Raw genomic sequence first — 27,955 nt, forward strand, 5'->3', positions numbered from 1 at the left:
CATGACATGTAAAAATAGGATTTTTAACTTTATTTCTCTTTAAACACACCAGCTCTCCTTCTTAAAAATATGATTACACTGAACGTGTACTATAGATTTTCTTATAAACAATAACCAATAGATCATATAGGTAAAGTTTTTTTCTAGATGAATACATGATGCTTGCACTATGCAAAGGATCCTCTATACTCTAACATATCACACATCCATATCTTAATTTGCAGATTCTAGCAGACATTCATCAATAACTCCTCTTTTCATGTACAAATGCTTGACAATTTTCCAATAGGCATTCTCAATTTAATTTCCAATGTCACAATTAGCAAATAACAAAATGTATTTCTGAGGTGAGTATTTATTTTGATTCTTCACAAATTAGATAAAATTCATTTAAAATCATGGCAAGCTCTTTCAGTGTTCTACGGTAGCCCTGAGAAAATTCTGGGTTCTATCTCATCATAATCAATTTTACATCAAATTTTCACATTTCACAGTTAACACATTAACCAAGTTCCTCTCCTTTTCCATCTTGAACACTTTTGACATTACAACCCAAACCATTGTTTTCATATACTATATGGCCTTCCTACAGGTCTTCACCATGCTACCTATAAATTAGCTAATTTTCTCGCTAATTACTCCTCTCCCTTTCTCATCACAACCCAACACATTGGTCAGACTTCAGTTTATCTTTCAACCTCCAGACACCCAAGTTCTCGGCAATTTCCACAATTGTAAATTATCTATGTCCTCATCACAATTCAACCATGAACCTTAAAATTTTGTGGTGACACTTGTTCAGAACTGATGCCATTTTCTTTGTATATAGTCTCAGCTGTAAAGTGTAGCCAAGGTTTTGCAATAATTTCTTTTTCTGCCACCCTTAATACATGTAACTACTCCACATTCCAGTATGTCTAGTAACAAATGCTTTTGTTTTTATCAAAACCAGTCCTTGCACCACAGCAGTTTTTCTCCTCTTTCCCATTGTCTCCAATACATTTTGCAATCTTGATCATCTGTAGTGACATTATGTTGAGTTTATCTTGTGGCGTAATCTTTTGATCTTAAACAAAATTGTTCCTTTCACTGCATTTAATTTCTAGTGATAATTTTTCTCAATATTTTCTTCTGATAGCGAAATAAAATCTTCACCCACATTGTAGCCTAATAGATATAAACTGAAAACATACATAAATACACTTCAATACTTTATCATATGCCCAAGCGGATAAGCAGGAACATACAGTAATAAAAAATTAAAGGTTGGTGGACTTCTGGGATAAAAATAGACATACCCTATTGAATGTAAAAGTTGTGGACCTTGTTAGTCCTTGTGTTTTCATAAAATCACAGTTCTTCCACTTTCAAATAGCACTTTCAACTTCTGTGAGAATATTGGTTGTGAATTTCTGATGAATCCTTCTAAAAACATGGAATGCTCTATATTTATCCAGAATTAAAACACCAAAGAGATCATGACTGAAAATTATTACATGTGCTTCAATGTATTCTGATACCCATTTTGGTCTCATGAAACCTTTATACCTGGGGAAAAATATAAAATGGCAATTAGTGAAAAACTTAATATATCACAGTTTCAAGCTTAAAAATCTACTTTAATACTGTATTACCCTTAAAAGTGGAAAAAAAAACTGTCATTTCATTGTAGAACAGCAAGGAAACAGCAAGGAAATATGAATGCATATTGAATTATCATCATAAATTGTTAAAGCCAAGCCCTCATACTACTCAGTGTCAATTTTAATCAAATTTTGAATTTCATATTGGGCAAATGTACTGTATACTGTATAGTAACTTATTAAAAAACACTTTTACCAAGACAGAGTAAAACTTCATCTATCTTTAATCTTTATTATGTTCCAAGCCAGTGAATTTATTGCAGCACTGTAATATAGTAGAATGCATTGGAACCTTATACTGTACCGGCAATATAAATATTCCCGGCTGAATATATTCCATGTTATTCTATATCTATAAAAAGTTTTCTTTAGAAAAGGTGCAATGTTTTTCAACAAATAAGGAAGTTATAGAATATTTCTTGAACAAAGAAAATACTCTTTGTATGAGCTTGGTCAAGTACTGCAGGAGAGCTCAGCTAAATGCACATCTTATTTACATCAATTTATGTCAAGTTTTCAATTCTAATTGGGAGTAAAATTAAATATTTTGATTTTCTAAATAAGTTTGAAACATTATAACTTGTGGTTTCTGGCTTTTTTTTTTCTTATATTTTTTCTATACTGTAGGTCCCATATAACAGAGTATGCTAGAAGCCTATTAGATATTAAAGTAAGATCAAAATATATTAATTTTAAATTTCCTCAGAACAGTAACCTAACCTGAAATGGAAGATTATTATATTACTGAAAATTTATACCATATGTGTTTTACAATTCCACATTTCCTCGCTTTTGTTGCCTGTTAGAAAAGTAAGATTTCACTTTACTCTTACGAAATATGCGCCCACTACAACACCAAAATAAGTTAAGAATCATCCTCATCAATGCTTACTTTTCTGGAATAAACAGTTAAAATTTTAGTGTTAGGAAATGTGATGTGATGAAAGTAAATAATATACCGCTTCAGTTTACATCATAATGTTTCTGCAATTTCCATTTACCCATAACTTACCTAGCATTACAAGTGCTTGGATATGTACTTGGAGCAGTACATCCTTCTGGAACTATGAATGGTTGAGACAGATTTGTACTGAAAACGTCTTGTTCACTATCACAGCCACGTAAGGCTTCGAAAGATTTCTGCTCATCAAGGGAAGGCAACAGTGCCTTTTGCACAAAAATCTTGAGATTGATCCCATTACGGTTGCTGCATCTAGCTGCTACCTGCAGATATAGTTGCTGTTAATGTCTCACTAAAGATATAAATTTTTCGAGTTACTTTTATTTTCCTAGCCATAAAAACCTGAGTCCATTAATTAGGGAGTGATTCTGCATGAGCTGGACCCAGTTGTTAAAGTTGGTTAACAAGGAGTTATCCAGCTGGTGAGGGTGCGGGGTGAGTAGATCCGTCCCTTTTCCAGCCGAAGAGCCTTCAATTTTTATCTTTCGGCTCAGGACTGAGAAGTGTGGTTGAGGAGGGAAGTTGAAAGAAAATTTTGTGATTAGTTCCTACATATCACACAAAAACCTCGTCCTTTAATAAGGGAGACTCACTGCTTGGTGGGTTACAAATCTCCTGCAACCCAAGGAAGGTTTATTTTCTTCCCAGGAAGTGATCACCGTTTAATCTGTGGAGAAGCAAAGCGATGACCCCAGGAGAGACTGATAGGACCCATGCTGTACATGAACACATGTACTTGATCAAAACTGAAGATCCATTTTCACCATAAGGGATGTTACTTGGAAACAAATGCCATGTATAATGAATAATGGGTTGGTATAAGATTCACTATCACCCAACTCATTTAAGGAAGAGGGGAGCGATATTTCTTTACTTACAGAATGGAGCACACTACCAATCATTCCAGACTTGTACACTACTACTGGAGCAGCCACCACTAGTTCAAGCACTAAGGTGACAAGGGACTGGTGGGTTTACTCTTGCAAGTAAAAGGACGTGAATGTGGTTGGCCTTTACCCAGACATTGGCCTTCAATAATTGGCCCACTGACATGTTTCTTCTAAAGGCAAGAGTGGGGCCAATACCCCTGACTTTGTGAGCTCCTAGCTGGTGAATCTACTCTCTCGTCATTATCTATTATTATTATTATTATTATTATATTATATATATTATATTATATATATTATATTATATATTATATATTTTTTGGGCTCAGGCCATGTCGTCCGGATGGAAGTTCCTTTAGGCAGCTTCCTACTGTATAATATTTCTGTGAGTGATATTACAAGAGAATTACCATCAGGTATCACAGGGTTTTAACCCCCAGAACGACTATCCTAAGATATCGTGTATAATCAGGGACGTATCCGTAGATAACCATAGATATCTGCACCCCAAACAGACTTAACCCAGTCTAAGAATCTAAGGAGGAGGATAGGTGAGGAGCCGTTACATATCCTCTCCCTTCATAGTACTACTCGTCCCTGATAAACTCATTCTTTTTTTCGCAGCTTACCTACGCGGTTGTTTCTTTGTCAAGAGCGCCTTTTCTCTACTTTTTGGAGTTGTTTCCTCACATGATGGCCTCCTTTTAGTCGTCAAAGTGGAGTAACCTCCTCTTTCACAGTTTGATTTAGCTGTAACTGCTTTTGATCCATTTGGGGAGTTGTTATTTGACTTTTTTATGGCGATGAGGGAGCGGGGCGCTCCGAGACCAGCTAGCTTTTGGGCGCCATTTTGTGTGCTTTTCTGTCATTGTTAGTTTATGTTCACTTAGTTTTATTTCACTAGTGTTACGTTACCTAGCTTTATTTTGGCATTGCGATGCCTTGAACTCTGATTTGTGTTTGCTTTTACTACGTTTTAATGTGTTTAAGTTTTAGTTTTATGCTTGTTTGTTCTGGCTAACCTAGCATAGAGAGTGGTGGTTTTGTCAGAGACGGGTTCGCCGATAGCGATCAGGCTTTTCTCACTGGTCTCGTTGGCACTGGTCTTTTTACCTTTAAAGGGTTTTCTCCTCAGTTACTGTATACTAGTTTACTGAGGCTATTATGTCTGCTGCCTTTGATTCTCTGGTTTTTTTCGGCCTATTAGGCTTAACCTAGCCCTCGTTGGCGAATCCGTTGGTCCGCCATGCTGCATTTGTTCACGATCTCCCATGCTAGGACTGTGCAGTCTTTTTGAGTTCCCCTTAATGAAGGGTGAGCTCCTCTTGTCTGTGTGTTGACTTTCCTGTACTGCCGTTCTATCATAGCCTCTGGGATTTCTCGATCGACCTGCGGCATTGATCTTTTAGGCTTCACCTAGCCCTTGGTGGCGATTGGATTAGCCCTCATCGGCGAATCCATTGGGCCGTCATGCTACATACATTCTTGATCTCCCATGGTTGGACTTTGCAGTTTTTTGGAGTTCCCCTTTGCGAAGGGTGATTTTTCCTTGTCGGTGTTCCGACTTACCTGTTCTGCCCTTCCTTCATAGCCTCTGGGATTCCTCGATTTACCTGTGTCATCGACCTATTAGGCTTAGCCATTCTGCATTTGCTCGTGATCTCTCGTGCTAGGACTGCGCAGTCTTTTGGAACTCCCCTTTGCGAAGGGTGATGTCTTCACGTAGGTGCGCCGACTTACATGAACTGCCGATATTTCTTAGCCTCTGAAATTTTTTGATCGGATGGCAGTCGCCGTCTCTGATGGTGTGGGGTTTATTTTGATGCATGGGTATAGTTTCTCCATGTTGTCACCTCTCTTTTAATCCTAGTCTTCCCGGGACCGACATTGCATGGAATTTATTATGTGACCTTCCATGGTCGTCGGTATGCTTCTCACTGAGGGGTGAGCTATCAGACTGATTACAGTGCCGGTGTCTGCGGCTTTGCCGCTACCTTTTGGCACACTATCCTATTGTACCTTTATTGGTGATGCATCGCTGGCAGCGCTGCCTTCAGCTACGGCATGGTTTTTTTTCTGCAGGAACCATTGCCGTTTGTCTCTGCTGCTCTAGGCACCTTTGCCCCTAACGGTGTTGCCGTTACTGGCGGGGGGCTATTACTAGTCTATAGGAGGGGTTGACTGTACCAGCACCTTAAGTCACGTAGGAGGCTGACGGCGATGATTTTACCCCCTAGTGATGCCGGTGCTTTCGGCAACGCTGGTATATCTGGCATACATGCCTATGGCAATGCCTGAATAACGGTTATGTCGCCAACTTTCGACACTCAATTATAGATTTTTCCTACGTCAGAATCTGTTTTATAGTACCCGTTCTGACGATATGTTGCTGTTTACGGCTGTGCCCTCACAGGTGACACTGTCTATTTTTTGGCAAGGTGTTTTCTGCGGAATCCCTCGACCGTTATCTCCGCCGTCCTTGGGCACTATTGCCACTAACGGCATTGTTGTTACTGGCGGCGGGGTTAGTACTAGTCTATGGGTGCGGATATCGGTACCAGTGCCTTTGGGCACATAAGATGTTGGCAGCAATGTCGGTACCTTTAGGGCACAGGCCTTTCTGACCTTTTTTATCTCTGAGACCATCTTACATAACTAAGAGGAGTTCTCTACTTACTGTAGGTGATTTCTACTACAGGTTAACATAAAAGCCTTACTCCTTTAACGTTTGAAGTTTCTTTATGTAGGTCGGGCCTGGGAACTCCTAGGCTCCTGCTTTGAATAACCACTACATATAGTTATTGTTTTTCTACCAATTTGTCCATTTCTCTTTGAGGGTGTGGATTGAATAGATGGTTGGTAACTCTATAGGCTAGTTATTTCTCCCGAGTTTCTTCTATTGAGGTTATAACCTAGCTTTTATAACTTACGGGTTGCTTTAGACTCTTGCTCATTAATCGATGTGTTGATTGCTTAATGATTAAGCTTACCTGTACCATTGCCCTCTAATTGGCCATTTTTCTGCGGAGATATTGGGGCAACAGTTCTTTCCATGAGCATTTCTCCACCCCTTTTTGGGACTATAGCAACAGACCTTTAGGGGGCAAATTTTTTCCAATCTCACGTTCTTTATAGGGGAATGGACATTTCGTAAAATCCTTTTTTCTCACCAATGGCATTTACACACAATTTGGGGATTACTATTCCCTCAATTGTTTACATGGAGTGTTAATGACCCCTTTCTTTGGGCATTTGGTGTCTGCTAGAGGATGTAGTACTCATTTGAACCCTTTTCTCCTTACAGGCGGTGCCTATACAAAGATACACTGTTGAGGGCAGATTTGTGTCAGGGCTGTGAGACATCCCTGTGGTCTCGATATTTGCCGCACACATGCGAAGTGTTGGAGGATGAAAGGCCCAGTATTGTACTGGGACCATCAGGTTTGCAGTGTTTGTCAGGATTTACTTCACTCAAGATGGGTCTCGGAGGATACCTCCGTTCACGACTGCTTGTTCTTCCCGTGGTACCTTCGCACCTGGGTAAGGGGATGAGGTAGTCTGATCTCATCAAGGATTCAGTGGTGTCTACCAATTCTGACTCCACTATGACATCGGTCTCCCGATCTATGGTTACGATTGCTTCTTCCGTCACGGGAGATGTTCCTGCCCGTTTCTCCTCCCATCTTCTGCTAAGCTCATGGAGCCCCCCAGTTCCCGAGTACCTTATGTACTACAATACATGTGGTACTTATGGCTAACAGGAAAGCTTTCATGGAGGGGAATTAGTAATACCAGGTGATGGTCTTTAAGGCCTCATGTGAAGAGATCCAGGCCTTAGAGAAGAAAGAAGAGTTGCCTCGATATATGGTTTGGCACTCCTAGCTACCTTTTTGCATGCAGCAATGATGATGGCAATGGGTATCAATTTACAGATTGTCGACTTTGGTAAGAGCTTGGCCTCCTTTGTGGCCCTGGACAAAGTGGTCTTCCACTTTGTTTCGAAGAGCTACATCAGTGGAGTTAGCCTTTTGTAAGGGTAAGCCTCTCCCAGCTTTGGAAGAGTGCAAACCAGTCTCCCCTTTCTTACTACACGAACCCATCCACTAGACCAATGTCAGTTTACTTTTGCTGAGAGTAAACTGGATACGGATGCGGCCGGCCACCAATATTTTGAGAAGCTGCCCAGGATTCCTGAACACCTTCTTAAGTCTGTGTCGTAGACCAGACTATGGTTGTCAATGTTGATGCCTCTGTGGTGCTTTATGGGAATGATGATCGGGCATTTTGCAGGTGCCTTCGTCTTTCCTTGCTGGCGAAAACTCATGTCGACACCTTTATGAAAGACCTTTATGCTTCTTTTCAGGTCTGTCAAGCCTGTAGTGCGCATGTACTTGACACAGCTACCATCCGCCACGAGCTGAAACGTTTCTCACCTCTAGCATCTGGGGAAAAGACCTGTTTCCTTAGAAAAAAAATACGGATAAGGCTGTCGCAGAGCTTAGAGCCTTTTCCTGAAGTGGGGGATCTCATTGAAGAGGTAGTTCACCCCTAAGAAGGCCACAACCAAGAGGTCTCACAAACTGACTTATCATGGTAAGTCGTTTGTTCTTTCTTATGCCGCTATCCCTCAGAATGTCTACGCTGTGCCCTTATAAGTGGTGTCACAGTCCCCGGCCTTCCTATGTATGAGTAAGGGTTGTCTTCCAAGGCCGTCTTGACAGTGGAGGAAAATCCAGAGATCGTAGACTTTGAAACGGCAGTGGAGGTAGCAGTTCATGTCCTCAACACAAAATAATAAAGGCCTCCGGTAGGGGGATGGTTAGCCTTGTTCAAATATGGTGGGTTCTTCAGTCCTTGGACACAGAAAGTCATTTCCAACGGTTTTGCTTGGTAGCAGTAACAATGGCCACCACAGTTTAAGAGATTCTTCCAGGGACATCTCCTTGTCTGGAACAGTATGTATAAGATCTCTAGAAGAGGGGAGTTATCTGCTGCGTGAGATCTATGAGATTTCAAGATCGTCTATTTTGTGTGCCAAAACGGTTTCGAGCTTACCTCAAACTATTCTCGGCTTGTCTGGTCTAAACCTGTTCGTTCCCGGATGTTAGCTATTTCGCAGATATGGACCTTACTACCCTTAGAGGCTTTCACTATCTCTGTGGATTTTACTGACGTCTTAGTATTGTCGGTTAGGTCGACACTTATCCCCCTACCTTGGTTGCAGCCTGTGGAGAAGGGTCTACGTAATCAGTGCTATGCCATTCGGGCTCAGCATAGCTCTGAAGGTTTTCCCGAAGTTTACTGACGTAATCATACAACAACTGCAGTAGACAGGCTTTTAAGTAGAGGCATACCTGGTTGACTGGCTAGTGTAAGTTCCCTTGGCACAGAGTGCTCGGAAGCAGCCAATTGAGCAATTGAGTTTTGGTTTCTCTAGTCCCTTGGACTTCAGACTAACCTTAAGAAATCAGAACTGACTCCAGCTCAGGATTTTCTGCGGTTGGAGATTTGTTGTGACTAAGTCTCACTCCCGTTCTATTCCTCCCTCTAAGGGAGAGGAAATAGAGACGTCAGTCAAGTCCCTGATCTAGTCGGGGATGATCACCAGGCGACGCTCAGAGGAGGTTTGAGGATCATAAGGTTTCACAAATTTTGTCCTCAATGTACAACTCAAAGATGTAAACAGAGTTTGGGGAAGGAGAGCCTCCAAAGCTCTTCTGACCATCAGAAGAAGACCCTGGTTTTACTGCGGCAGCAACTTAGATCGTGGTCCACTGCCATAAGTTTTTCACAGACGCTGCTGTCACGCTTTCCTCTTCCAGTAGTGACACTTTGTTCGGACGCCTCGTTGGGAGGTTGGGTGGATCATAACCTACCCAAGAAAGTGCAAAGCTGTTGGTCTCAGAAATTTTAACAATACCACATCAATATTCTGGAGTCCATGGTAATCTTCTTGCCCCTCATAAACTTATACCTGAAGAACATTCATATCCACTTAATTAAACCTCGTTAACAGAGTTATAGTCTATTGATTCAACAGACAAGAATTGAGGTCTCCTTAATTTAACCACATAATGGTAACCGTCAATACGTTGGATCAGAAGAAAGGTTGGCATTTGTCAACGTCTCTCCTTCAGTGAGATCAAATCTCTGGCCTTCAAGTGGATCTGTTTGCAATGAGCTTCAGCATGATATTTCCCTGCTAGGTAGCACCGAAAGTGGTTCAAGCAGCAGTGGGCATGGACATTAAAGTTCGTCAATGGCCCTGGATGGGAGTCGTTGGACGACAATTTGTCTGTTTCCACTGTTCAACCTCCTCGTGAAGGTTTTGGACAGGCATAGATCTTTCAAGGGATGGCGGCTCTGGTGGCTCCTTGATAGCCAATGAGTAACTGGTTTCCCATGGTCACGGATTTGAATCTCAACTTGTGCCGTGACCAACTCGATTCTGTCTCAGGATGGACAGCAGGGGATTGTTTATGCTTCATCATGGAGATCATGCAATCCTCATCTCATGTTTGATTTCACTCTATCCCTGGGAATACATACATACATATACCAAGGCACTTCTCCCAATTTTGGGGAGGTAGCCAACATCAAACAAATGAAAAAAAAAAGGGGACGTCTCCTCTCTACGTTCCTCTCAGCCTGACAAGGGACTCAGCTGAGTTCGGCTGGTACTGCTAGGGTGGCACAGCCCACCCTCTCACATTATCCACCACACATGAAGCTTCATAATGCTGAATCCCCTACTGCTGCTATCTCAACGGTCATCCAAGGCACCGGAGAAAGCAGCTGGGCCTACCGGAACTGCGTCACAATCGCTCGCCATTCATTCCTATTTCTAGTATGCTCTCTTGCCTCTCTCACATTTATCCTCCTATCACCCGGAGCTTCCTTTACTCCATCCATTCACCCCAACCTTGGCCTTCCTCTTGTACTTCTCCCATCAACTCTTGCATTCATCACCCTCTTTAGCAGACAGCCATTTTCCATTCTCTCAACATATCCACTCTAGCTGCTAACTCATTTCTTACACCCGTTCTCACCCTCACTACTTCGTTCCTAACCCTATCTACTCGAGATACACCAGCCATACTCCTTAGGCACTTCATCTCAAACACATTAAATTTCTGTCTCTCCGTCACTTTCATTCCCCAAAACTCCGATTCATACATCACAGATGGTACAATCACTTTCTCATACAGAACTCTTTACATTCATGCCCAACCCTCTATTTTTTACTACTCCCTTAACTGACATCTTATGCTGTTTTATTCTAGATAAGAAGATAATACCAGATTAATGGAAAAAAAGACCAGGGCGTAGGTTTAAATTGTGACCTTTGGTACAGGCAATTAAAAAGGATTCAACAATATTTCTTTGGGTATAGTCACTAACATGGATTATTTCAACTGTCTCCGACCAGCTGATTCTAAGACTAAATTCTATCTAGTGAGAGGCCAAAGCATTATTATGAAATCCCCTACAGACTTCCATCTTATGCTGTTTTATTCTGAAAGAAATGCCTTTGGATGTTCAGCAGACATGGAATAAGAAAAAGTTACAATCTGAACAAGGAATACTATATACTGTTCTATATCATCATTTCAAGAACTATTCTTAATAAACATATTTCGTGTAGTACAATCACATTTACACAATACCCTAACTGTTCTTCAAAGTATATGGGATACAACCTAATTATTTCTAAAGTCATCTTATTTCATGAGAAAACAAATTTGTATACTAACCTCATGGCCCAAGATCTCATACTCGTTTTTATATCTTAAACATAGGATAACGGGTAGTGGGAAAGATCCCTTGAAGAGTCCAGGTGTGATTAGTTGAGAAGGAATAGAATCATCAGTCATCTTCAGCTCACTGGGAAGACTATCAGGAGAAGGCAAAAGTATGGGCTTGTAAGTCCTGCCAACCCTGTAAGGCACAAAAAAAAAAATTTAATTTCGTATAAAATTATACAAATATTATCAAACTTAAACCCATCACTTCTGTACAGAGGGATAGTAGACTAAGAATTTACCAAAAAGATGAAGATTACATTTTTCCAGGGAGTGAAAGATGTCCATCAAGGGATGTACAATATAATTTTCTATTGCTTATCTGCCTATCCAGTACAGAAAGTTAGTTTTAAGGAACTTTTGGGCATTTTTCTTCAACCGTTGGTAGTATATCTCTTGGAAATTTCTTATAATCATCTTTATATTCTAATATTAATGAAATATACCTGGTAAGTGATGAATGTCTGTCTGTCTGTCTGTCAGTTATAGTCTCCCCTAAACTACCCCCTAATCCTTAGCTCACAAGGATGGTGAGGGTGCAGACACTGCAAGAAACTATCCAGCTTGAGAGGGGCTCGAACCCCAGTCAGGTAAATCGCTGGACAGGGACGTTTCCAATAGGCCATCACAACCCTAAAGATGGCTGCTACTGGTAAAAAAAAAAGTGCTGAAGCTGAAATTCAACCCTTCTAGTAAATTTTACCCAAGGGGTTAACTTCTGCACAGTAATTGTTCAGTGGTCACTCCTCTTGGTAAGGGTAGAAGAGACTCTTTAACTATGGTAAGCAGCTCCTCTAGGAGGACACTCCAAAATCAAACCATTGTTCTCTAATCTTGGGTAGTGCCAAAGCCTCTGTACCATGGTCTTCCACTGTCTTGGGTTAGAGTTCTCTTGCTTGAGGGTACACTCGGGCACACTGTTCTATCTTATATCTTATTTCTCTTCCTCTTGTTTTGTTAAAGTTTTTATAGCTTATAAAGTGATATTTATTTTAGTATAGTTGCTCTTCTTAAAATATTTTATTTTTCCTTGTTCCCTTTCCTCACTGAGCTATTTTCCCTGTTGGCGCCCCTGGGTTTATAGCAACCTGCTTTTCCAACTAAGGTTGTAGCTTAGCAAGTAATAATAATAATAATAATAATAATAATAATAATAATAATAATAATAATAATAATAATAATAATAATAACAGTAAAGTCCTTTGGAATCATGCAGTACCTCATAAATGAAACAGATTTTTCATTAGTCAAAGCTTTTTTTTTTCACATTTCTCAATTCTTCCCAATGGGGTATTTAAACTCAAGAAACCAAGTCTTATCCTTACCACCTGATATCTAAATTTTATAAGCTCTCCTACATTCTTTAATAAGAAAATCATTGAACTTCAACTATTTCATAAGTCTGCAGGTAAGATAGTAATATCACAAATTTTTGAAGTTATAGGGGATTACCTTGCTGCGAACCTGAAAGACGAGCCAAGAACTATTTTAAGCGAGGGGTAACCACCCAACCACTAGTTAGTGGATGGGGGGGGGGGGGGGTAGGCCAGCTACCCCACTCACTCAAACACCTAAGTTGAGTAACAACTTTGCTTTATGACAGGACTTCTTGGGGGATAGGCTGGCAGGTCAATTTCTATTAATAGCTCCAGGTTTGTAGTTTAGGAAAAATACAAATTACTTACAAATTTGTCATTTGTTCCATCAAAAATACAAACCCTCTGCTATTTATAAGGGATGACTTACCTTTTAGGTGGGAAGAAGTCCTCACCAACTGGTAGGAACCCTACCCTTGCTAAAAAAGTGGTGCTACGCACCTTTAGCGACCTGCATAAGCTGTGCGTTCATGATACTAGCAATGTGGCTGGTCTAGTAATAGGATCTCGAGCCATAGGAATCTGAGAGTACTGAGATTTTACCAAATAGCCACCCTCACAGGGGTATTGGGGATGCAACAAGTATTACTTCTATACTTAGGATACACAAGTGAAATCAACCTTACCTGCAGAGAGGTGAGGTCAGCTATGCTGAGGACCATAGTGCTGAGTTTCCCAGTAGGGGAGAAGGTGAAAGGAAGAAAGAGGCCAGTCGTTCTTTACCATTCACCCCAGACTAACCTGGATAACCTCAGCCCTCAACCCTCTGTTACTTGTTCATCAAGGAGCTTGAGGTGTTTTAGACCACTTGTTGTGCAGCCACCACAAGACCAATGGAGAATGTATCCATGTTCCTGTGGGTTACATTTTGCAGGTAGTGGGTGGTGACGTTTCCACACATCCGCTTGCAGTACCTGCGCCACAGAGTAGTTTTTCTTGAACGCCAGGGAAGTTACAATGCCCCCGATATCATGCGCCCGGGGTCGTTTTTGAGGAGGGGGGCCAAAATTCAGTGCCGAGTCAATGACCCTACGGATCCAGGAGGAAATAGTATTCATCATGACCCTACTCTTGACCTTCCCCATGCTAACAAATAAAGCTGTCACACAAGGCCAAGCTGTTGCTGTTCTCTTTAGGTAACACCTTTGACTCCTCACTGGACAAAATACCAATTGGTCTGGATCTTTGGTTACAGAACGTAGACTATCCTGAATGGGACAAACCTAGAATTCAGCTCACCTGGATTTTGAGTCTTGGCAATAAACTCAGGGACGAAGCTGAGAATTACTTCACCCCATCTCCTAGAGTGGGAGACATCAGAAGATAAACCACACAGCTCAATAACTCTTTTGGCCGAAGCCAAAAAGAGTAGGAATACTGTCTTCTATGTCAGGTGGCAATCTGTTGCCTGGTGTAATGGTTCATATGGAGGACCCTTCAGAGACTGAAGGACCCGAACCATGTTCCCAGGAGGAGGTCTAAGTTCCGACTGGGGATAAGTACTGTAATCTCAAAACTCCGTATGAGTAAGGAAAGTTCCAACAGGGAGGATACAGTATATCTACTCTTTTCAGTTTAAAGGCGAGACTCAAGACTGAGCAGTAGCCTTTGATTGCCCAAACCGAGGGAAGCATTTCTTCACAAGAGTGAGACTCAAGACTTTGAGCAGCAGCCTTTGATTGCCGAAACCGAGGGAAGCATTTCTTCACAAGGGTGTTCAAGGAACTACGCTATTGTTGGAACAGAGGCATCGAGGGGAGTGATACCCCCTCCACGACACCAACCAAAGAAAACAAACCATTTTTCCTGGTACAGTAGACTGACACTGAAAAGCATCTGAGGTGTCTAACCATTTGTTTCCTCAACTCGTTGAGAAAAGCCTCTCTGTGTGAGAAGATGCTGGACAGTCTCCAGGCGTGAAGTCGAAGCGAAGCTACGGCTTTGTGGTAGATGTTAGCATATGGCTGTTTTAGCAGATTGTGACAAGGAGAGAGTTCCCTCGGGATCTCTATGAGGGCTGCAGAAGGTCTGGGAATCATTCTGCTTGATGCCATAGCGGAGCTATTAGGATCATTAATAAGTTCTTGCTTATGTACTCCCCCCGTTGTTGGAATGTATCTTGCCTGAAATTCAGGGCCGTTGTGAACAGGTCCACAGTCAGGGAAACCACTTTGTTGGCTACTAGGTGATCCAAAGACTACTCGGTACCCATTATCGGAGTCGCTCTGCTCAGACTGTCCGCAAGAACATCCCGTTTGCCCGGAATGAAGTGAGCTGATAGGGTTACCGAGTTGTCTTCTGCCCATCTGAGTACTGTATTTCTACTGCTAGATGGGACAGCAGCTATAAAAAGGTACCATCTTGTTTTTTCAGGTAAGCTACTACCGTGGTGTTGTCACACATCAATACCATGGAGTGCCCCGCCAGGAACTGGTGGAACTGTTGGAGGGCAAGGAAGGTTACCCTTATCTCTAAGAGATTTATGTGCTGATACCTTTCTAATTCAGACCAATGGCCAGAGGTGGTGTGGTGCAGCATGTGGGGCCCCCACCCTTCTTTTGGCGAATCTAAAAATTGCCTCAATTCCAGGGGAGGAACAAGAAGATCGACCCCTTTGCAGAGGTTCTCATTTGCCAGCCATCATCTGAGGTCCGTCCGTACCTCTTGTCTTATGTGGACTGGGGTATCCCGGAATCGGTGGACTGATTCCACTGGGATTTAAGGCGCCACTGAAAGGTTCTCATCCTGAGGCATCTGTTGGGAACTAGACAGGCCAGAGAAGCTGATGGCCTAGCAAGCGTAACCAGCTCTGGGCTGGGAGCTCTTCTCGCCTGAGGAAGGGCTGTGCTACCACCTCAGGTGGTGAACCTTTGGGCCAACACCATCCTGAAGAGAAGAGACTCGGTTATCGGAATGTTCCATCGACAACTCCCCCAGGCCGAGGTATCCAGGCTGAGGAACTCCCCCTTCGAGGTAAGTTCCTTAATAGAACCAGAGGATGTCAAACGGGTGGCAGAGAGATGGAGGAAGTCTAACTATGACTCCCTCATCCAAAAGGCCTGAACATCAAGGCCTTCCCAACCTCAGCCACAATGGAAACAACCCGCTTCCAAACCGCCGACAATAGGGCTAGGGACCCTAAACAGCAGGGCCCTAAAGAAGTCCTTCCATGGAAGGAAGGGAAAGAGGGGATCAAGCCAAGGCTGATCCCGCTAGGACGGGCAATCCTCCCACATCTCCACCCGTGGGGGGGATACTTGCAAAGCCACTGGCTAAGGTGGGGTTTCCGCGGGGCCGATGCCTGGACGGTCGATGTGATTCGTTCTGCTATTGCGTCCCATTCACGCTATCTCTCCCTCCACTAACTCGGGATCCAGTCGCTCTGCTCAGACTGTCCGCAAGAACATCCCATTTGCCCGGAATGAAGTGAGCTGATAGGGTTACTGAGTTGTCTTCTGCCCATCTGAGTACTGTATCTCTACTGCTAGATGGGACAACAGCTATGAAAAGGTACCATCTTGTTTTTTCAGGTAAGCTACTACCGTGGTGTTGTCGCTCAATACCATGGAGTGCCCCGCCAGGAACTGGTGGAACTGTTGGAGGGCAAGGAAGGTTACCCTTATCTCTAAGAGATTTATGTGCTGATACTTTTCTAATTCAGACCAATGGCTAGAGGTGGTGTGGTGCAGCATGTGGGGCCCCCACCCTTCTTTTGGCAAATCTAAAAATTGCCTCAATTCCAGGGGAGGAACAAGAAGATCGACCCCTTTGCAGAGGTTCTCGTTTGCCAGCCATCATCTGAGGTCGGTCCGTACCTCTTGTCTTATGTGGACTGGGGTATCCCGGAATCGGTGGACTGATTCCACTGGGATTTGAGGCGCCACTGAAAGGTTCTCATCCTGAGGCATCTGTTGGGAACTAGACAGGCCAGAGAAGCTGATGGCCTAGCAAGCGTAACCAGCTCTGGGCTGGGAGCTCTTCTCGCCTGAGGAAGGGCTGTGCTACCACCTCAGTCTTTAAATTCTTTCGTCTGATGGAAAGGGTTTGTGCCGTATAATGTATATTTGTATGCCTAGGTATACCAGGTTTTAAGAGGGTAGCAGTTGAGTCTTTTTGGGATTTACCATGATCCCCAGATCTTGGCAAAACCTCATAAGCTCGTCCCGGTTGCAATGAAGAATCGCTACTGAGTCTGCTAGAATCAACCAGTCGTCCAGTTATCTTAGGAGACAGATGCTGATTCTGAGAGCCCAAAGTGATACAAGGGTGAACACTCTCATGAATACTTGTGGTGATGTGGAAAAACCGAAACACTGCCACCTTGAACTGGTATTGCTTTTTGGTTTAGCAAGAATCTGAGATACTTCCTGGAATACAGATGGACTGGGATCTGGAAGTATCCATCTTTGAGATCCAGTGTGCACAAGAAGTCTTGCGGTCTTACTGCTAGTCCGACCATGTTGGCTGTCTCCATCTTGAACGAGGTCTGCTTGACAAACTTGTTCAAGGCTGAGAGATCGATGACTGGTCTCTAGCTTCCATATGGCTTTCTGACAAGAAAAAGTCGACTGTAGAAGCCTGGGAACCCATCAAGAACCTCCTGGAGAGCACCCTTCTCCAACATGGTCTGAACTTCTGCCTGAAGGGCTAACTCCTTTGCGGATCCTTTCGCATAGGAGTTCATTGGGACTGGATCCCGAGTTAGTGGAGGGAGAGATAGCGTGAATGGGACGCAATAGCAGAACGAATCACATCGACCGTCCAGGCATCGGCCCCGCGGAAACCCCACTTTAGCCAGTGGCTTTTCAAGTATCCCCCCCATCGGTGGAGATGTGGGAGGATTGCCCGTCCTAGCGGGATCAGCATTGGCTTGATCCCCTCTTTCCCTTCCTTCCATGGAAGGACTTCTTTAGGGCCCTGCTGTTTAGGGTCCCTAGCCCTATTGTCGGCGGTTTGGAAGCGGGTTGTTTCCATTGTGGCTGAGGTTGGAAAGGCCTTGATGTTCAGGCCTTTTGGATGAGGGAGTCATAGTTAGACTTCCTCCATTCTCTGCCACCCGCTTGACATCCTCTGGTTCTATTAAGGAACTTACCTCGAAGGGGGAGTTCCTCAGCCTGGGGGAGTTGTCGATGGAACTTTCCGATAACCGAGTCTCTTCTCTTCAGGATGGTGTTGGCCCAAAGGTTCACCACCTGATGGGAGAGTAACTCTAGTGCCATGGTGCCGGATAAAAGGAAAGACCAGTCCTGAGACCAGGTCAGTTGTCCCACTGATCCCAAACAGAAATCAAGCCAAAAGGCTGCTTGCATGGCACACCTCGCGACCTTTTCCTGGTTAAGGATCTCGGAGGCTGAGAATGAGACTGGAAGTCCCATTAGTTTCTCAAAGGGCGTACCCTTTGAGAAAGCCTCAATAGAATGATCCAGAGGAAAGGCTGCTAGAGGTTAACATTTAAGATCTCATAATACCTCCTTTGCTGCACATAAGGCATCAGAAGGAGTTTAAAGGTTTAAAGGCTTTAAGGCCACTTACGAATGGCAGAGGCAAGGGACAGTGACATTGCCCTATCAAGTAGGACATTGCCCTTGAGACTCACCATATACACATATGATAAGAGCCCAAGCCCCCTCTCCAGCCTAGCTAGGACCAAGAAGGGCCAGGCAATGGTTGCTGATGATTCAACAGATAAAACCATAGGCTACCCCAAACCCCTCATCCTTAGCTTACAAGGATGGTGAGGTTGCAGTGACCAAAGAAACTAACAAATTTGAACGGGACTCGAACCCCAGTCTGGCATTCACTAGTTAGGGACGTTACCACATCGGCCACCACATCCCTAAGTTTAGCGGGAGCATTGGCGCAAAGAGAAGAGAACAAACTTGTGGCCTGGGCAACCGCCTTCTGTTTGGTACTCCTCAACCCCTTTGCCAGGGCAAAGCTGCACTGGCCCTCGGGGCTTTATAGGTGCCGTATACCTGGTTAAGGACAGTGTCCTTGCTCTCAAGAGTGACTACCAATGGATCTGGCAGCACATTGATGGTACAAATGCAGGCTACGACCTGACAGGTGTGTTCAGTCTCTTTTTTGCTGCGCTTCCGTATGCTTAGGGCTAGCGGCGATTGGCAAAAGATCGTCCTCATGCTCAGTTTGCTCACCCACCTGAGGTCTCAATCATAAGAGCCCGGGGTGGGACGATGTCGCCATCGGGATCGACAAATAACGGGGCAACTACTGTCAGTGTTAGGCGAGATCTCCTTCTGCCACTGCGTATGGGGGGGGGGGGAGCTCTGACCAAGGACTTAGGAATAGTACATAAATCCTTCGGTTGTCTGCGCTGAAGCAGGAGTTCCTCCATTAGAGTAGGCCTTGCGGCTTCCTCTGCCCTGCAAGGGCGCTGTTCCTTTATAGGAGGAACCGTGTCAAACACTGGTGTGGGACGAGACTCCCTAGGAAAGAGTCCATAAAGGAGATTGCCCTGTCCTCATTGGGAGGAGATGGTCTGATCCTTTTCCTCTTACCCTTAGCTTTGGCCTGAGGAACCCTGAACTGCAAGGGACTCCCTTGGGATTCTGAAGTGCTCTCTTCCAGTAGACTTTTAAGATTAGTGATAGGTTAATCCCTTTGAGGAGGTTCTGCAGAAACAGAGTCCTCAGGATTACTCCTGGGATCAGCAGGAGGAGAGGCACTTGGAAGGAGAGCTTGTAACAGAGGAATCCTAGGAATGCTGCCCAAGGAATGAGAACAGGGGGTGGCCCCCTTCACAGCCTAATGCAGTACATTAAATACTGTACTGCAGTCGGCTATGCGGGGCCACGAGCTCCTGATGTTCTGGGAGGGGGATCCTTAGGGGGGCATGGAGCCTTAGTCTTAGAAAACTCTGAGGATTTCTTAGTACCTCCTGCAGGCAGGATTGGTACTGGCCTTTCCCTTGGGGGAGGAACTGGGCACTGGAACCTTTGACGAGTTGGCGAAGGCTGTCTCGGGGCAGGTGGAGGCTCACGAGCAGTAAGGTTTCCCTGTGCAAGGATACCTCTTGCGCCCAAGATAGGTGACTGAATCTCATCCAGGGACGAGGTAGGCGCATTCGGTAAAACCAAACTAAAAGGTAAGTGACGAGGCAAGTCGCATGAAGGTGGAAAACCCCGATCAACTGCTCCGTCATGTGGCGCTGTTCCATCACGCGACGCTGCCATGTCGTATGACGCTGTTCTGCCGCACAACGCAACACTAGAAGAAGCTTGAACTGGATGACCAAACGCGGGGGTGTTCAATCCTAGAGCGTGAGAACTCTAGGTTGCGCAAACTGTAAGGATTGGTGCGACAAGAACCCATGGTTCTACATTGTGGAAGGTAGGAATTTTACCAAAAATCTTGTTGTGCCAGTCAGAAGGGTTTGCGTGACGAGGGCCACGAGGATTACTAGAGCCCAGAGGTTCAACGTAATCAATGAAATCAGAACCCGAAGGCTCAGCACAACGCCAATCACTAGAGTCCAAGGACTCAGCGTGACGAGGGAGAAACTCCAAGTTACGAGAGCTACAAGGCTCTTCATAACCAGGGTTACACGAGCCCAAAAGCTCAGCGTAACGCCAGTCACGAGAGCCCAAAGGCTCAATGTGACAACTCACGAGCCCGAAGGTTCAGCGTGACGCAGATTACGAGGGCCCAAAGGCTCAGCATGACCAAGGTTGCGAGAGCCCAAAGGCTTAGCATGACTAGGGTTGCTAGAGCCCAAAGGCTCAGTGTGGCCTGGGTTGTCCAGGAGGTTCAACGCAACCAGAGACAGAAGACTTCGCGTTACGAGAGCCCGAAGGTTCAACATTATGCACATAACTAAAAGCTGAAGGAACCAAGAGACCAGGGTTGCGAGAGCCCAAAGGTTCAGCGCAACAAGAACCCGAAGGTTCCTGGTTACGAGAATCTGAGTGCTCAACGTAACTAAGGCCCAAAGTCTCTGGTTGCGAGAACCCAAAGGAACACCGAAATCATAACCTAACCCAAAGGAACACCGAAATCATAACCTGTAGGTTCGGTATCTCATAAACCAGAAGGCTTAATGAAACGAGGACCCTTAGGCCCCAGGTTACGAGAACCTGAAGGAACATTGCAACCAGAACCCGAGGGTTCAGTGTCTCGTAAACCCAAAGGCTTAATGGAATGAAGAACAACATAGCAACAGAAGCAAGCAGGCTTCAGATCAAGCAAGCCCGATGCTACATCATCACGAGACCCTGAAGGGAGATTGCGACTTGAACTCGAGGTTCACAAAGGCGTCTACTCACCGCAGGAGGAGGAGCACGACCTGGATGGAGAGGGGTGAAAAACCCATCTACCCGACGAACACCGGAAGGAGAACGTTTAGCAGTAACCACCCGAGTGGGAGAATGCTCAAGCTCAAGAAGCTCGGAAGCTTAGTCTTCCAAGGGAGAACATCGCCTAGGACTGAGCTCTGCCCCGCCCTTGGGGAAGAATCATAAGTGTAAGACTGCTGTAGTGTGATTTTCTCTGGTGAGCGAGAGAGGTGTTCCTTCGAAGGGGAAACAAGCTTTGGACTTTGTTCCTCCACCGCCCCTGGTGAAGTTACATTGTTCTCGGCATCGGGGGACCAAAAGTCCGACCGAAGGACAGCAGCACCTGAGCCCAATGGAGTAGGATCGACTTCCAAAGAAGATGCCGAGAGCCTTCACTCAGCACCCAGCTGAAGGAGTCCTCATAGAACTGAACTGGATGGTTCCTTTTCTTCCCTGGAAGTGACCACCTCTTTGCCATGTATTGGTTCTAAATGGTGATCCCAGCAACCTCCTACTTGTCTTTCATAGGAATGAAAGACTAACTATGCTTGGCCTGTACAAGAGTGCATGTACTTGATCAAAATAAAGAATCCCTTCCCCCAAATGAGGAAATCGGTTTAGAATCATATGCTGTACCTGTATGATGATCAATGGGTTGGTATAGATTTAACCATCCTCCCCATTGTGTTAAGGGATGGGATTGACTTCTTTAAATAAAAGGAAAGGCCCTCTGAAGTGCAACTTACCAGCATTAAGTCTGATTTAGCATGTAACGATTTGACTATTTTGTCCCCGAGGGAGGGTGCGGACAGAAGAATGAAGAAGAGCAACTCATTCTGCTGTGCATTCTGGACTTACATCAACAAGTTACCATAGATGAGATGCATTATGCCCCTTGTGGGAGCTGGGCTGGTTACAGAATTACTTGAGCAGCCACCACTGGACCAAGCTCAAAGATCTCAAGGGGCTTGTGGATATGCTTCCGTTGGTAGAAGGCCATGAAGGTGGTCAGTCTCCACTTCACTCCAGCCTTTACCACATGGCCTACAGATAGGTTTCTTCTAAAGGCCATGGTGGGGGCTGTAGCCCTGACCTTGTGAACCCTGGTCCTAGCTGGTACCTCAACCCTCTCATTAGTCGAGGCATATGTTTTAGTTAGTCTTACTAAGCCAGAAAGAGAGTGTTCCCCGACATCTCTTTCTTGGTCTTGCCAGTGCTAATGAAAAATCGGACACTCAGGCTGGAGGTGTTGGGCCAGTTTCAGATAGCACTGCAGAGCCCTTACAGGACACAAAAGCATCTCTTCATTCCCACTTAACAGTTCACAAAGAGAGGAGATGAAGAAAGTCACAGCCAAGTTCTGGGTTTTGGCCACAGACTATGGCACAAAATTGAAGACGACCTCCTCCTACCCCTCAGCATGGGCGACTAAATAAAAGTGTCCATGCAACTCGTCTAATTCTCTTTGCTAATACTAAGGCTAGCCAAAAGACAGTCTTGAAAGTCATATATCTGTCTACCTCCTCAAAAGCTTGTACGGGGTACACATAAGGGCCTTGAGAACAAGTCAAGTCCCACTCCAGGGGCTGGAAGTCTGCTTGAAGCTCCTCGTGAGCATAGAAAACTCCCACAAAGCGAGAGGTCTATAAACCCTTCAGTCGATAGATCTTACTCATGGCAGAGCAGTAGCCTGTGACAGCTGCAATTAACAGGTGCTTCTCTCGGCAAAGGAGGGAGAAGATATCCACAATCTACACTAGAGCTACTCAAACCGGAGCAATATCTCTTCTACACCAACAATTGCAGAAGATAGCCCACTTTCCCCAAAAGACAGCTGGTGAAGACCATCTCAGGTATCCACACATTTCTGCAGTGACATGCAAAAAGCCTCTCACTCAGAGGAGATGCTGGATAGCCTCCACCGGTGAAGATTTAAGGACTTTAAAGACTATTAGCAACTCTGAAGGTGTAACCGACAGAGATGCATGGGTGACTGGGGTGTGTTGATCTACAGCTGGTCTACTCATAAACCAATTGCAGTGTCCACCCTCCCCCCGGCAAGTACGAATACATTGCCTAACATCCATTCATGCCCTGCAATAGAAAAAGAATGAAAAAGTTTGGCAAGGTGCTGGCAATAGATGTGTACTCGACTGATGCCGAATCAAAAGCTCTCTGGCTGGAAAGGGGGACGACAGAGCTCCTCGCCTGTACCTTTCACCTGCTGAATAACCGCTCGTTATCAAAGTTCTAACGACCGTCTCCAGCTCGCACTGAATCAATCTCCCTAATCAACAAATGATAGTTTGCTTACTGTGTAGGAACAAGTAACATATTGAGTAAACTCTTAGTACTACTGCATAATCCTTCATCCTAGAGTAAGTTGACAGTAAGATGATAAAACGGATGATGTTAACCTGACTTCTTATTCTATCATATTCCCAGGTGAGTATTAATTTGTTTCTTTTATTGAGACAATGGTTGGAACTTTAATAGGAAAATCATTATCTTACACTTCATGTTTTTTAGATGTAAACCATTATTGATCATTGTGGGCCTCTCAATACAGCCCAACTGGATAATAATAATTTGTGAAAACACAATTCCTCCTGAATTAGAGGGCCAGAGATTATGGCAGGAACAATATCTTGATCAATTCTTAAGTCAGTCAGTCCTCTTTTCTTACTGATGTGATAGGATCTAGTATGGCAATGATTTTTTATCTTTGAAAAATTATAATTCACTTCCAGATTAAAATTTCTAAGCATTTTAACTACAATGCCAAGAACTAAGAAATTATTTCAAAATAGTTTTATTTAGAAATTACTTAAATTTCATTATCAGAATACTGTATAGGCATTTAAAACAACTTTATTCTACATAAAAACAATTCATTATCATGAATATTTCATAGAAATATTTATAAAAATATATAAACAGTTTCCTTAAATCATTATCAATGTTTTACGTATGTATGATGAAATAGGAATTTTTCTTTTCTAGTAACACTTAATTATGCTTGAAATTTTCCTCTGAATACTAAACTAGTAACTTGCACCAAATAACTTACATACAGCCATATAGCTGCGGGGTCATTTCAAAATATATATCATCCATTACTGGAGAATCATCGATTGGCGAACCGGGTCTGCAATGACGAAATCGGGGGTCATCCAAACAAGTTTGCTTCAAAGTCCCTTTTACCTGAAAAAAACTTGCTATGTACCAAAAACTAACTTTATAAGATAATACAAAATATATTTTCAACTAAAATTAGTTATTTCAATACTTACTAAACACTTGTAATGTTATTAGTTTTAGTAGCTTAAGCCATTAAAAATAAAAATAAAGCAAAGAAATTAACAATGACACAGCAACCAGGGTCTCCTCATCAGCCCAGGCAAATAAATTTAAAAAAGAAAACGCTGTTTTTGTCGCAACCTATTTACGCATCTGCATGAATCCTAAATACTCTTCCCACCAACCCTTCACAAATCATCATCATCATCATCATCATCATCTCCTCCCACGCCTATTAACGCAAAGGGCCTCGGTAAGATTTAGCCAGTCGACTCTATCTCGAGCTACTTCAATACTTCTCAATTCATCATCTCCTACTTCACACTTCATAGTCCTCAGTCATGTAGGCCTGGGTCTTCCAACTCTAGTGCCTTGTGAAGCCCAGTTGAAAGTTTGGTGAACTAATCTCTCTTGGGGAGTGAAAAGAACATGACCAAACCATCTCCATCTACCCCTCACCTTGATCTCAATCACATATAGCCCTTGAGTAATCTCTTTTAGTTTCATTTCTAATCCTGTTCCGTCATTTAACTCCCAATATTCTTCTGAGGGCTTTGATCTCAAATCTACAGAATCTGATGGATATCGTTTCATTGTCATACCACGACTCATGACCATACAGTAACACCAATCGCACTAAACTGATATATAGCCTGATTTTTATATGTAATTTCAGGTGACTTGATTTCCAAATTTTACTTAACCTAGTCATCGTCTGATTTGCTTTTTTCAATCTTTCATTAGACTCAAATTCTAAAGATCCTGTATTAGAGATCATAGTTCCTAAATATTTAAATGATTCCACCTCATAAATCCTTTCTCCTCCCAATGATATTACATGTTCCATTGCATATTCCATTCTCATCCTCTTTGTCTGTCTTCTATTTATCTTGAGCCCGACCTCGTGGGATATTTTGTGCATTCTAGTAAGCAAGCTTTGTAAGTCCTATGGTGTCCAGCTAATATAGACAGCGTCATTGGCACACTCTAGGTCAGCCAATTTCCTGTTACCAGTCCAATCAAATCAAATCAAATCAAATCCTTCTTCACCATCCCCAACTGCTCTATGCATTACAAAATAGGTGATAACACATTCCCTTGGAGTACTCCACTATTCACTGGAAATTCATTTGATAGGACTCCACTAACATTAACTTTGCACTTGCTATGCTCATGAACAGACTTGATCAAGGTGCACACTATCAAAGGCTTTTTCATAGTCCACAAATGCCATCAAAAGTGGATTTCTATATTCTACAAACTGCTGTACCACATGTCTTAAAATGAAAATTTGGTCAGTAAAAATTTTACCTTTTCCAAATCCTGCTAGTTCATCTCTCAGCTTTTCATCGATCTTTCTCTCTTGTCTCTTTAGAATGAGCATACTATATATTTTCATGACAACTAACTTATGTGTGATGTCTGTAATTATTGCAATCAGTCAGATATTTTTTTGCCATTTTCACCAACACTCCTAGCTCCCATTCATAAGTTGTTGCCTCTCCATACCACATTCTACAAAACAATCTCATAAGTACTCTGGGAGTTACTTAATTTTCAGCCAATATTATCTCAGCAGTTATTCCATCATATCCAGGGGCTTTCCATCTCTCTAGTTTTCTAATAATAGCTTCAAATTCAAACACAAAATTTATTCATGGGCACATCAAGGTATTTCCCAGCTTTAGGTATATGAATCAAATTATTTCATTCCATCCAACATTGCCTTTCTTCATCTTTTGTTGTTATAACAGATCCATCTCTTTTTAATGGGTATATACTTCTTTGTCTTGCCTCAGTAGAGACTTCATTATTAATTCTATGAGCAATTCTTACACCATAGCCATTCACTGAATTCATAACCTTGTCAGCCTCATCTGCTTTCCTGTCTAAATAGTCTCTCCAGTCATTCCTGGCTTTTCTTTTGACTTCACAATCAATACTGGAATACTCAACATGCTCTACCTTGAAATTTTCATTACTTCCTCAAAAACATTCAACAATCAGTTTCTGTCTTTGTCTTCTTTTTATAGTATCCCGTCTTCGTCTTCTTTTTATAGTATCCCGTCTTCGTCTTCTTTTTATAGTATCCCGTCTTCGTCTTCTTTTTATAGTATCCCAAGTATAATTTGATATCCATGGTTTTCTCCTTGTAACTGAATGTCCCAAAACTTCACAACCAACAGACTTGATAGATGTTCTTCATATCACACCATTCTTCATTAATTGTCTGCTCTTCATTTCTTGAAGTCTCTAAGACAGCAAACTGATTCTTACATTCAATTGAAAAGGTTTTTCTGTGCTCATCTTCTAGAAGCTCAGTTGTATCAAACCTAAGTATTCTATCTACAATTCTGTTGGGTGCTTTCCGTTTTAATTTCAGTGAGGCAATGAGGAGTTGTTTATCACTACCAATATCTGCACCTCTATAGTTTCTTGCACTTCTCAGATTCCCCCTATCTTTATTAATGCCTATGTGATCTATTTGAATTTTTAATTGCCACATGGTGAAGTCCATGTATATTTGTGGATGTCCTTGTGCTGGAAAAGAGTACCTCCAATAACAAGATTGTTTGTTGAACAAAACCTATAAATTGTGCCCCGTTTTCATTTGCATCTTTGCCAAGACCCTCAACACCCATCACATTCTCTATATTTTGATTATTCCTTCCAACTTTAGCAATGAAGTTACCAATCACAATTTTCATATCTCTCTCTGGGATCTCATCTATTACACTCTGCAGTTGTTCTTAGTATTCATCTCATCTTCTTCAGGGGAATAATTTGCTAGCATATAAGCAAACTAAAATACTGTACTCATATTGCATTGCTTGATTTAAACTTTGCAAGTAACAATCTATTTACAGCTCTCCATTCTGTTAATGCCTTTTCCTACCCATCATTCCTTCACATGTAGAGTGCAATGAGGCATCTCTTAATTGGTACCAAAATACCATGAGCTATACACATAACTAACTCAATCCACCACAAACTGGAAGTCAACAGAGTATGAACTAATTCTAAATTTCAACTACAAAATAACAGTAAGAATCTAAACAACAAAGAACTGAGGGTGGACTGACTTAAGTATTCAATAAAGCATTGAGAAAATTTAATCTGAATACACTACAAAATGAATATCATGCTTGTAAAGAGAAAGGAATTACAGTACTGTATAGAGAGATGAAACAAACTTAATTGTAGTTGGCACAAAGCAGTGATCCTTAGTATGTCTAGAGAACAACAGTTGCATTCCACTCACCAGATCAGTGGTAGTAAAAATTAAAATTATTTACTATATCAAATGTGAAGCTTGGTAGTCAATATATTATGAAAAGTTCCTATTGATATAATCTTAGAGTTTATAATACAAAAAAATATTATTACAGACCTTGTTGACTGATAGTTGACACATATGAACTCTACGGGAAGCGCGACAATAATACTGAGAGCGATCATCCGAGATCTGGAAAACAACACATTCCACTAGTGGGTCCTCAATAGCTTTACTTATCCATTCAATACACACCACAGCTCCATTCCGATACTGAAAAAAAATGAAAACATTTGGTGCTTGACTAAAACTAGGTTGATATAACGGATTTTGAGCAAAGCGAAAAATCTATTTTTGGGTGAGATAGCCATGTCGTCCTGATGGAAGGTTCCTTTAGGTAGCTTTCTAAGGGATATTTGCT

General features: G+C 42.8%; 1 protein-coding gene across 5 annotated transcripts in view; it reads right to left on the bottom strand.

The window, feature by feature from the left end:
• Window positions 1-335: 335 nt before the first annotated feature.
• The window catches only part of LOC137629002 (uncharacterized), a 96,473-nt gene continuing 68,853 nt past the window's right edge, over window positions 336-27,955 (bottom strand). For 3 of the 5 annotated variants that reach the window (XM_068360282.1, XM_068360258.1, XM_068360290.1), the window contains 5 exons: window positions 27,652-27,807; window positions 24,031-24,164; window positions 11,246-11,429; window positions 2,656-2,867; window positions 336-1,548 (listed from right to left, as the gene is read on the bottom strand). In XM_068360282.1, the coding sequence (XP_068216383.1) occupies window positions 1,368-1,548; window positions 2,656-2,867; window positions 11,246-11,429; window positions 24,031-24,164; window positions 27,652-27,807 (867 nt within the window). In that variant the 3' untranslated portion in view covers window positions 336-1,367. The remainder of the gene's footprint in view (window positions 1,549-2,655; window positions 2,868-11,245; window positions 11,430-24,030; window positions 24,165-27,651; window positions 27,808-27,955) is intronic. The other 2 variants (XM_068360266.1, XM_068360274.1) reach the window with 2 other exon arrangements.

Source organism: Palaemon carinicauda, chromosome 2 (genome assembly GCF_036898095.1).
Source record: "Palaemon carinicauda isolate YSFRI2023 chromosome 2, ASM3689809v2, whole genome shotgun sequence".
Classification (NCBI taxonomy): Eukaryota; Metazoa; Arthropoda; class Malacostraca; order Decapoda; family Palaemonidae; genus Palaemon; species Palaemon carinicauda.